Source organism: Sesamum indicum, linkage group LG11, assembly GCF_000512975.1.
Source record: "Sesamum indicum cultivar Zhongzhi No. 13 linkage group LG11, S_indicum_v1.0, whole genome shotgun sequence".
NCBI classification, from domain to species: Eukaryota; Viridiplantae; Streptophyta; class Magnoliopsida; order Lamiales; family Pedaliaceae; genus Sesamum; species Sesamum indicum.
The window spans coordinates 9,926,138-9,938,125 of record NC_026155.1 but is presented as its reverse complement, the minus strand read 5'-3'; the positions used below and the strand labels follow the sequence as shown (position 1 = coordinate 9,938,125).

The following is an 11,988-nucleotide window of genomic DNA, read 5'->3' as shown; positions in this document are numbered from 1 at the left end:
TCATAATGGAAGTCGTCGCTCTTATGGCAAACAAAAATAATCATTACAGTCCGTCGTAACTATACATGTGTGTGTACAAACGGCTGAAAAAGATCAGAAAGAAAGCCCATGTACTAGAAAGGAGGACCATAATTTAACATAGTACTATGTCCTTGTGCACAACCTGAATTATTGTGCATCGTATCATCTCTCTGAGACAGGGAGAGGTTATTATTATTTTTTAAATAAGTTCTCCAAAGTCAAAATTCTATAGTACTTATTACATAGTGAAATAGAAATGTCTTTTCTAAAACAGAAATTTTGTTACAAAATACTACCTTCGTATTTAAAGTATTAATCTCAAGGTGCATAAATAAGATGGATTGACTCAGAATCGACACGGATCAGCTAGAGTAAAACTCGGCCTAGGACTGACCTATTATTGTTCATTATTGATCTTGGGCCTCCGAATGGGCCCAATTGAGTTTATTTTTAAACTCAAGCTCAATTTATGGATCGACCTGGTTGATGTTCGGACCAAGCTCAAATTAGGCCCCCATTAGGTTCGGATATGCTTGTTTCATTTTTTTTAATATTGAGGTCTTCTTATAAATAATATTTATAATTATCTTTTGAAATAAATAAATAATAAATTAAACCATACAAAAATTTGTATATAGAAAATTAATAGTTAATAATATATAATGAATTAAAAAAAAAAGACCCAACAGGCCCGTCCCATACTCGATCCAAGACCAGGTGGTCTTGGACCATTGGATTGGGCTGGTCCTATCCCAGGATCGGCACGGTCCCAAGTGAATCTGATTGAATTAGCATAGTTTTTTATTGATTCAGTTAGGTACTGAATTGGGTTAGCTCAACCCAATCCATTGCGTATCTTAATATTAATCCAATAAACACTAACTCCCAACCATTACGTTCATATCTGATCAAACTAAATAAGATAAAGGGATAATTACACTCTTCTCACTTGAAGTTTGGTGTAATTATATGTAAACCTCCTATAGTTTGAAAAATTACATCTAGCATCTCTGAGGTTTGCTTTCATCTAATAAATAAGTCCCTCAATTAGTCAAAACTCACCAAATTTGCTAATATTAACAATATATATATAAATATATATAACATAGATTGACTTATATTGACTTATTACATGTCAAATAAATTTTTTTATTATCAAATTATCCTCATACACCTTCAAGAGTTAATGCATGTGAAGAGGGATTTTTTCATCGTTATAAGGGTAGTTTAGTTCGAAAAAAATTATTTGACTTGCAATAAATTAGTATTAAGTCAATAGATGGTAATATCAATTTCATTCATTTTTTTTTGTTAATATCAAATTTAGTAAATTTTAACTAATAAGGGGACTTATTTGTTAGAAGAAAGCAAACTTCAGGAGTACTATATGTAACTTTTCAAATCACAGAGGATTTACGTGTGATTACATCAAATCTAAAAATATAGAGTGTAATTATTCCTAAAATAAAATAATTTTTGATGAAGATAATATATATATATATATATATTATACATATATTTGAATATTAAAAGTAAAGAACATTTGAGTTTGCAAATAAAAACAAATAGATGAACCCATACTTACAATCCCAATATGTATATATAGAAAATCCCAATCTAGAAAAAATAGAAAAAGGAAATACAGAAGTCGCTGCTATAGACTTCCAACAACTTCTATTAAGATATAAGGATAATTATACTATCATTTCCAGATAAGTGGTGTAAGTATCATAAATTTTTTATAATCTAAGAAATTATGGTTAACATTCCGAATGTTGTTTCCATTTAATAAACAAACTCTTTAATTAGTCAAAATTTAAAAATATTATTATTATTAATAAAGTAAATTTAATAAAAAATTATATATAATAGTGATTGATTTATTATGTATTTATTATAATCAAATAATTTTGTGATCATTAATTTATAGATATATTATATAAGATATATTGTAATGATTAGGAATTTTGAAATTTGAAACATACAATAATTAAATGACCTGAGCATTGAAGTTTGTACATTAAAAAGCGTGTTTGAAAGAGAAGAAGACCCCCACACGCATACACACACACACCTACAGAGACACAGACACACCCCATCAAGTTCGCCTCAACGCTCCTCAATAGTCAATACAAATTTTAAATCTCTCTCTCTCTCTCTCTCTCTCTCTCTCTCTCTCTCTCTCACTCTCTATCTCTCTCACACACACATACACGCACACTGGCCCTCTTCTCTGGACGGGTGAGATATTCTCGAACTCCGCTTCCTTTTGTTCTCTCTCTCTACTGAGATTCGTTCTTTTAGAATTTTCTTTTCATTATTATATTTTTGAAATTTGAATTTGATACTGTGGGCAGAATAGCTTTGGCATTTAACTAATAAGGATATTTTACTGCTACTGCATGTAATGTAAGTATGTAATTTGCTTTTGCTTCTTCAATCTCGATGCAGTGCTTCTTGCCAGTTCTATTTCACATGATTTTCTACTGCATCACTAAAATTGTTTTGATGCTGTAAAGGATGAAGGTTTAACTCATATGTGAGTTTCCTGCTTTGGTTTGATTGAAATCGTGTCATATTTGGGGGTTATTCTGGTATATCATGAAGTGTAATTATTTTTCATTCTTGTTTATGTGTGAGTGTGTGTCTAGCTAGGTTCAGCTTCTTGTTAATGCTCACTAACTTGTGTACTCAATGTGGTTTAAGTTGCTGAAGAAATCTTCATACTGAAAAACTTATCTTGATTTTTTGTCTAAATATTTTTATGTTTTCTTAAAGATTCTGGAAAATTAAAATGTCATGAGTATGATTTAGTAATAAATTTGATGTTTTATTAACGCATATTTTTTGAATTTAAAGGGGCAGTTGTAAAAAGTGGGAGATGAGTAATTCATTCCGGAGTAAAGTTTGACCAAATGGGAGTTTAGCTTGTGGTTGATTAAAATGAAGACACATGTTAATATGCTGAAAGGAAAGGCACCTTCAAGGGTGGGTAATCAGCAAGCAGTTTTTGAGCTGAAACAGCGTGTAGTCCTTGCACTTAACAAGCTTGCAGATAGGGATACTTACCAACTTGGAGTAGAAGAGCTTGAGAAAACCATTGAATGCTTGACGCCAGATGGGTTTGCTCCGTTTCTGTCTTGCATATTAGACACAGATTCAGAGAAGAAAAGTTCAGTTCGCAAAGAATGCATTCGCTTGATGGGCACACTTGCAACTTTCCATGAGGGTCTTGTTGGACCTCATCTTGGAAAGATGGTAGCTAGCATTGTCAAGAGACTAAAGGACTCAGATTCTGTTGTAAGAGATGCTTGTGTAGAAACAGTTGGCATCTTGGCTTCCAAATTGAGTAGCAGTAGGGTAGAAACTGACGGGCTCTTTGTCATTCTAGTGAGGCCGCTTTTCGAAGCCCTTGGAGAGCAGAACAAGCATGTGCAGTCTGGTTCAGCATTGTGTTTGTCGCGGGTCATTGACAATATTCATGATCCTCCTGCTTCGGTCATGCAGAAAATGTTGGCAAGAACTGTTAAGTTGCTGAAGAATCCTCATTTCATGGCAAAACCTGCAGTCATTGAGTTGAATAGGAGTATCATTCTGGTCTGTCTCTGTCCAACGGACCAACACACATTTTCGCTTTGCTTCTGCCTTAACTTCACTTGTTATAACTCTCTTTCCTAATTTGAGTAAATAAGTAATCATTAGCAATAATCAGACAACAGGTAGAAGAACATTCATTTGACGTGAATTTTGTCAAACCTAAAACTTTACCTTAATAATAATGTTTTTGTTGTGTTTAAGCTTCTATATTACCTCAACTTGTAGTTATTATATGTTATACATTACATTGCACGATTGACCCATGAATAGCTCGTAGCGGAAACTCTTGATTGTGAAAATCCATCTTAGTAATTGATATAAACTGATGTCGATGAGCAGTGCTCTGCAGCAGAAAGTGATTAAACACAGCTTGTTGTTGAATGTTTCAGGCTGGTGGTGCCCCGTCGCATAGTTCTCTAACTGCTGCACTGACAAGCATTCAGGAATCGCTGAAGAACAGTGACTGGGTAACGCGAAAAGCTGCCTGTGCTGCATTAGGAGATATTGGTTCTTGTGGTGCAGCATGCTTAGGCTCATACCGCATCTCATCTATCCGCTGTCTGGAATCATGTCGGTTCGACAAGGTTATGCATTTTATTTGGCAACTCATTGATCCAGAAGCTTCATTTAGTAAATGCTTGATTTGGAATATTTTCCCTAATAGGTGAAGCCAGTTAGAGACGTAGCTTTGCAGGCATTGCAGCTCTGGAAAAATCTTCCTGGCCCTGGTACACCTGAACCATCTGAAACTGGATCCTCTGTCAAAGGTATCCTCATAAATGCCTGTTCTGTCGTATGCTAGAAACTGCCAAGAAGCATAGATCATCTCTAAAGATAATTCATTATCTCGATGGTCTACTATTTTTCCTCTATGCTCTTAAGTATTCCAATAGCATCAATCAGTAAGGTGGGTAAAGTAGTTGAAACAAATATTTGTTTGCATGGAATCAAATCGAGTTCACCAGTAGTTTCCAGTACTATCTAATTTCTGTGACACATTTCATTGTTACTAATATAGAATCTTACTAATTAGCATTACTCGTGAAATTTTTGAAGAGTTTTTTGTGATCTCTGGAGTTTAGCTGTTGGCAAAGATTACTAATTAGCATATTATACTACCATGGCTTGGAAAGGGATGCTCTTACCGCATTATGATTAAATCACATTTCTTTCCTTTACTTACATTTTCTGATTGGCGCTTTGGATTTTTTAGCAACACTTTTTTGATCAATAATTTATAGCAAGTTTTATGTCACCTGCAATGAATCTAACTCCTTCCAATAATAATCGTGAAATTTCATGAGGTGAACTAGAAGTATATGTGGAATGTCATGAACTAAGAAGCAGAAATCATGGAATGAAAAGGAGGAGGCACGGCCACCAGTATATTTACATATGATGCTGATCTGTATACTGCCACGTCATTACGTGGATGGAACGTAGTGTGGCCCTTATGAGCTTTATATATTTAAGAATCTAGTTTTTGCATAAATATTTCATGAAAGTGGCATGCATTTTTGTAAATTCTGTTGTTAGACATCACCCTGTTGTCTTTTTCATGTTGTTATTGTGTTTGGTAGTAGAGGCTTTTGTGGTTTATCAAGAGTTATTTACCTCCTGCAGAAACATCCTACAGAGATGATTATGGTGATGTTACCTGTGCCATTGACTCCACATTGAAGGATAATACACCGATGAAATTTGATAATGAATTGGCTAAAAAAAGGGCTCCTCTCTCTTCTAGAAAAGCCGGAAGAACTTATATTGAGAAATCTCTGCAATCTGGAACAAATGAGTGGCAAATAGAAATTGCAATTCCAAGGAATCGTAACATTTCAGTAGCAGAGAATCAGAATGATGAATCTGAGGGTAGTTCTGTTACCAAGAGATGTGAAAGAATAAATTCTGACGTCAAAAGTATTAGTAATATTGGATACGAATATGTAGAAGTGGATGATAAACAGGAATGCTCATCTGTTTCTAATCTTTTTACTGAAAGCATCAAATCTGAGGTTGTCAAGAACCATTGTGATGCTTTTGACGATGCCAATTTGGTGAAGTCAACTGGAACCAGTCAACGGTTTGCAGCTGATGAAGTTAGCATTGAAGAGAGAAGATACTTGGCAAAAGTGCATGACCGTAGAAGCTTAGATTCGACTGTTACAGAATCAACTTCTCAGATTATGCCGGTGTGTTGTTCACAAACAGAAAAAGAGATAGTGTTAATCAGAAAGCACCTTTTGGAGATTGAAAATAAGCAATCTAATTTGATGGATATGCTAAAGGTAACTGCTTTTGTTTTCTTGACCACTTCATTCATTTGATCTTTTCCATTGTTGTAAACCTTTCAGGAAAAAGGGTTTAGATTTGAACAAACAGTGCCATGCCTTCATGACTTTAAGTTGCATGCAGTAGTCTTAATCAAAATAAGTACGCAAATAATGCAAAAGATAGGGAAAAATCTTAGTAAGTCCTAAACAAGAACAGAACTCGCAGCAAGATGTAAGCACCTTATGCATGAATGTAATGAGAGTGATGAGATTATTCTATTTAAGCATGTGTTAAAGAAAACAAGATTTTTTGGATGTTGTAACATAGGAGCAAATGCAATATGGTTTTTCCCTGTGCTTTTGTACTGTCTCCCACCTCCATCGCCCCTTCACAGGGTAAATCCTCTACCCATCTGTGGTAAAATTAGAAACAATACTCATGGAAATTTGATAGTATTCTTTTCCCAGATTTTTTGTAATAAGCAACTGAGAAACTCCTGCACTTCTATTTCAGGCCTTTACAACTTCCATAACGGATAGTGTGTCAATGGTACAGTCGAAGGTCTCAAATCTTGAAATAGTGGTTAGTAAGATGGCACAAGAACTTGTTCATGGAGGTAGATATTCCGATGTACTGGCAACCAAACTTCTGAAGGGAACTCCTAGTATTTCTTCCCCTAGACTTTCTACATGCACTCCAAGGCCATCTGTGGATAGCAACAAGCAACCTCCACTATTGCCAACTAAACATGCAGGAGTTTGGGAGAACACAGTTTCTAGGAGCAGATCTAACAGTTTTGGGAAACAAAATTCAGACATGTGGACTGATGCGACACTTAAGCCAACCAAAAGTTCTTTAGGGAGAGGAACCTCGGCAAGCTTTTATCGAGAAATTCATGAAGATTTAATGAGGCAAAATGGCGTACGTGATCCAGGTCTTCCTACTAAGGCAAGGGTAAATAAACTGGACACTAAGAGTAGACCACTGAAAGTTATGAATGATTATTTTTGCGATGGGGATCTGGATTCAGAATATGCTGAAGCTCTGTGTTCAAGGAATGAACTTCATTTGTTTGAGCTTCTGGAAAGAACAGGCCCTGTTCTGGAAAATTTATCACAAAAGACTGCAAGCGACCTACTAAGCACTTTGGCTTCCTACTTATTGGAGCAGAGATTTGTGAATTCTGTAGTTCCTTGGTTACAGCAGGCAAGTTATTTTTATTGCAAATTTCTTTTTGGCATGCACAAAAACGGGGGGCGGAACTCTTTCGTCAATTTTTTGTATTATTTCATGTTGACTTCATAAGAAATGCACATTTAGTAATGAATTTTATCCTTCGCTTTCGTGTTTCAAATTAGCTCAGTATCTTTTCATGAGATACATGATGATGCCTAAGCACATTGGAAGTATGGACACTGATACACATGGATTTGATGGGTTTTTTTTGAGTAACTATAGGGCAGCCAACTCGTCTGGTTATGTTTTCATAGTTTTTCTACCTTTACTGGTTATGTTTTCCCCCTCTCAGTGGGTCTGTATTTTCCTGCACTAAAACATTTACATTTGTAGAAAAGTATTGATCGTCCTACAAAGAACTTTTGCGAATTCTATCGATAGGCATGCATGAAGAATATTTATATTTAGTATTTAATTGTTATATTGAATGGGACAAGGTATCTACTGACTGCAGATGTGACTATGTCTTCAAGAAAATATGACCAGTTCATTTGAATTATTTAATTGTGTGCTTCATATCTTTCTGGAAGCAGTTGTTTGCATGTTGAAAACTTTCAATTTGCATTCATGGCACATCATATCTTGCAAATTTTAGGAAATTGTGTTATCTTGTGCGTATTAAGCAACATAATTTGTGCTTTCTCAGTAAGCACATGTGATTCTGTTTACGTTGTACAGATGCATGACTTCATCTCCAGTATTTTCTTGGTTGTGCTTGAGTTGACTAGAAATAAGTAAATTTAACTAGTTGATATTATGTAAATTAGAAGGTCTAATTAATTTAGATAGTGTGAAGTTTTCACGTACATCTCCGTGGTTGTTTCTTGTGAAGAGTTGAGGTTTGGCTTTTATAATTTTATACTTATGGCTAGCAATACGACCATAGTCATATGTAGACTTAAAAGCCATGGTAGAAGGATCTTAACTTTTCCCAAGAGTTTTAACTTTTTCATCTTAGATGTCTTGTATTATGTTCAGAGTGCACATATTTCGTCAAAAGTTCTATCCTTTCTACATTTCTAGATTCACTCGTTAAGAAGGCAATCAATGTTTGACGAATCCTGAACTTTTTATCTTGACAGTAAGAAGGCAGACTTTTCTCTGTAGTCAATCTTTTGTAGTGTGCCCTTCCAACTAGCAGTATTATTTCAGCAGTCTTTCACAACATAATCAGTTAATGCCGCACTATTATTAAGCTTTGCAATTAATGCTTAATATTAAGATGTTCCCAATTCACCTAGCCAGTTGAGATCCAAAACACAATGGCATGGATTCAGTTGGTAGATTTCTCTGATTGTGAGCTATTAAGACATTTGTGACAATAATCATCTGGGGAAAAGTTTACAGTTTACAATGTGCTATATTCTTCTTTCCATATGAATGATTGTCATGATTTCTTGAAGCATCATTTAATTGTATTTTCTTTTCTTCAGCTTGTGGATCTCATTAACATCCATGGACCAACTTATGTGGTGCTCTCCACAAAAGCAAAGCGAGACCTTTTGTATGCAATACAGGGAGCTGCCAAATTTGATGTTTTTGGTCCCGCAGAAAGGAAATTCTTTATCGAAATTAGCAAAGCATTGCACCAATTCTGGGGTTAGACTTCCTTTTTCACATTTGCATATCTTTAGCACCTCTTAGATGGAACGTTTGCATATTTTTAGTTCAAACAGCAAGGGATTGTTGTAACATTGATTACTGTAACGGCTTGCATCTGACTCAGGAATTAGTACTGCTGAAATTCAATATCCTCTGAAGCTTCCTCAAATATCCAAGTTCTTAAACAACTTTGTTAATTAATTCCCATCAAATTTTAGAATCAAAGAAGATGGCCATCTCGTTATTGACACTATAAGAACCACTAGAAAGTGATAGTATTGTCTATATTTAACACATAGTACTTTGGACAAGTGTTTCTTGTTAGTTGACAGCTACAAGTTTTGGGATATATATGAACCAATGCCCTTGCTTTGACAACCCACGTTTTCCTGATTCTTGTAATAGAATGACTCTTAAATGTATGTTAATTTTTGAGGAGCCCTAACGGTGAAATGGCTTTGATTGCTAATACTTTTAACTCTAGTTTTAGAATACTGTTCTTTTGAGCCTCTTTTGTACGAAATGGTGGGAAGGACCACATCTCAGTTGTCTCCTCTTGTGCAGGAAATGGGTCTTGCTAGCTTGCTTATAAAGCATGCCATAGATGTGATGCTGTTGATCTACTTACAAGGAAAGTTTGATGAGTTATGGCTATAGACGACGGCCAAAAAAATGAAAAATGTCAGGTTTGATGCCTAGAATTGTCTCATGATGCTAAAATGGAATCACCTCCATTTTGTTAAAAAAGTGAACCAGTAGTACTGTATCAGTTTAATAGAGCTCCACCATGATTTTCCTTCTCTAATCTCCTCTTTATCTTGTTTTGATTTAACTCTTCGCTTCTAATGTTAAAAGATGACATTTTGCACATAACCAGGTAATTGGAGCTGAAGCCAGGTGGTAGGGTCAAATAGAAGCATTAGATTTGAATTGAATAAGACATGAGCAGCTGATTCAATATATAAATAAAAAATATCAACTTACCATGTCAATTTTACGAAATTTGTACTTTGGCCATAAATGACTGTGTTCTTGTTGATTTTGTACACAAAGAATATCACATACAGTGCAAATTTGAAAAACATCACATTACATTGTCCTTAAATATTATATATTTATTGCATGTGATGTTTTTTCGACATAAAATCAACAAAAAAAATGATCATATATAATAAAGTGTAAAATTTTGCAAAATTGAAATGATATATATATAAAAAAATAGACAATAAAATATAAAAACGAATATAGTTTAAATGGCAAAATATAGTTTACTATTTATTTTTTAATGGAACCCTAAAGATTGGGGGGGGGGGGGGTTAGGGGGTGTTAAGATAGAGGAAATACAAGGTCTAAATATCAATTTTTAATTTAATGAGAGGTCTTTTTTAATTATGGATAATTACACTACCTTCTTACGAAATTGATTGTAATTATATGTAAATCAGATTTTCCATCAAACTCTCTTCCATCATCTCCGACTTAAGGTAGTTCGTTTTACATTCTAAATGTTTATTGTGGTAACATTAGTTAGCTATGCCATATAATCATACAAGCAAGAAGCAAAGCAATTTTACATCAAGACAGAATAAAATTTAATACAGATTACTGTAATTTGTAATAATTTTATCTTTAAGAATGTGTCGCTTTTGAAGATTACTGCACGTCAAATTGAGTTATAAGGTTGGAGAAGATGTCGACAATATTGGGCTAAAATCCATATCAGAAAGATATTCCGTTAGGCTGAATAGTTGAGAGTGCAATTCTTCATAAATACTCGTGTAATATTCTGCTTTTAGATCCAAAACATAAAATTTGTAGGTTAAACTATATATGTTCGAATTTATTTATTTAAAAATTATTCTGAATGCAAAGTTCATAAAAAATAAAATAAATGATGTGATTATTATTATGCATTATTAATTACCTGTTGGGGGAAGTCACCATCTTCCATTCGTGAATTTATTAGTAGTTTAATTCCACGATGCATAGGCAATGGATCAATCTCACCCTGATTTACAACAAATATAATATTAAATTCATTAAGTTTATATATATATATATAGAGTTGATTCCATTTTTATATTTGAAAATGCGGTGAGTAAAGTAAAGGACCACGTGGCTGGCTGTGCATGATAATATTGTTTCTGTTAATGTCGCTAACATTACCTGTGATGATGATAAAATAGGTGAGGAGAATTTGGAAAATAAAGTGGTTGAGGGAAATTGGAAAATAAAGTGGCTGAGGAAAATTGGATACATGTGGCAAACGCTACATACTTCTCGAATAGAATTCAGATGAGGGGGAGAGTTTGGTCAGTAGTGCCATGGCGTTGAAGATTTGTGACCCGATTTGCTCGACCAATTGCAACCCCGCTGATTTAGACTCGGCAGAGCAGCTGTTACAAGAGTTGGCTTCTCCAGCCAGACTGCCTAGAAATCAATTCTGCATTGACGAGATACCGGAGTACATGGTCAGTAATACGGAGGAGAAAATCCGAGTGATTAAACAGAGGAGTGTCTCGTGCGGGCCAAGAATTAAGACGAATCAAACCAAGAAAAGATGGTAGAAACAAAAAAACTTGATGTCGTGTCATAATGTAAAGAAGTAGTACTCTTCCTTTCATGTTTTGTTGCGTTTATGTTGTAATCCTGATTGTGTTTTATTTTCAATGAAATAAGGACGGGACCGCGAAAAGCCTCTTCCACCTCCGAGTGTTTAATTTAAAAAATAAAGAAAAAACCCTAAACCTAAATGAAAACCAAAACTCTCTCTCTCTCTCTGTGTGTGTGTGTAGTGTGTGTGGGTGTGTGCGTGTGGGGTGTGTGTGTGAGTGTGGGGTGTGTGTGTGTGTGTATGTGTGTGCGTGTGTGTGTGTGTGTGCGTGTGGGGTGTGCGTGCGGGGTGTGTGTGTGCGTGTGTGTATCACGGTAAAACATGTTTTATTTTCATTTTGAACATAAAAGAAGTGATGTGTTGCTTTTATCTTCTACGTCAACGAATGACATCTGCGTCTTGTTTAATTTTTTATTCTCCTTTAATTTCTAAGTCTTCATTTCTATCTTCACAACCTTTTTCTCATGTAGGATGTCACCATAGTTTCGCAAATTTTTATGCTCATTACGGGTATTGTGGGTCCTTATGGTTTATTTATGTCCTTTGTAATATTTTTATGTGCTTGCATAGATGTGTATTCTCATTTTTGTTTACATGATATGAAAGAGTATTTATTGAAACGAATAGCAATAACAGGACAGGACAGA

General features: G+C 34.8%; 1 protein-coding gene across 4 annotated transcripts; it reads left to right on the top strand.

Moving 5' to 3' along the window:
* Positions 2,207-9,522, top strand: LOC105173845 (TORTIFOLIA1-like protein 2). 4 transcript variants are annotated; one of them, XM_011095727.2, is made up of 9 exons: positions 2,216-2,262; positions 2,379-2,430; positions 2,881-3,618; positions 4,008-4,202; positions 4,283-4,385; positions 5,242-5,903; positions 6,403-7,095; positions 8,559-8,724; positions 9,292-9,522. In XM_011095727.2, the coding sequence occupies exons 3-9, from the start codon at positions 2,965-2,967 to the stop codon at positions 9,306-9,308; spliced, it is 2,490 nt and encodes an 829-aa protein (XP_011094029.1). In that variant the 5' UTR covers positions 2,216-2,262; positions 2,379-2,430; positions 2,881-2,964; the 3' UTR covers positions 9,309-9,522. The 4 variants fall into 4 exon arrangements, with proteins under 4 accessions (XP_011094033.1, XP_011094029.1, XP_011094028.1 ...); XM_011095731.2 differs by lacking the exon at positions 2,379-2,430 and having other exon boundaries at positions 2,207-2,262; XM_011095726.2 differs by lacking the exon at positions 2,216-2,262 and having other exon boundaries at positions 2,430-2,560.

Excerpts from the sequence above, each read along its gene's own strand:
- LOC105173845 (XM_011095731.2), top strand. The coding sequence starts at position 2,965 with ATGAAGACACATGTTAATATGCTGAAAGGAAAGGCACCTTCAAGGGTG. Across the intron at positions 3,619-4,007 it reads TGAATAGGAGTATCATTCTG|GCTGGTGGTGCCCCGTCGCA; the intron begins GTCTGTCTCTGT and ends TGAATGTTTCAG. Across the intron at positions 4,203-4,282 it reads AATCATGTCGGTTCGACAAG|GTGAAGCCAGTTAGAGACGT; the intron begins GTTATGCATTTT and ends TTTCCCTAATAG.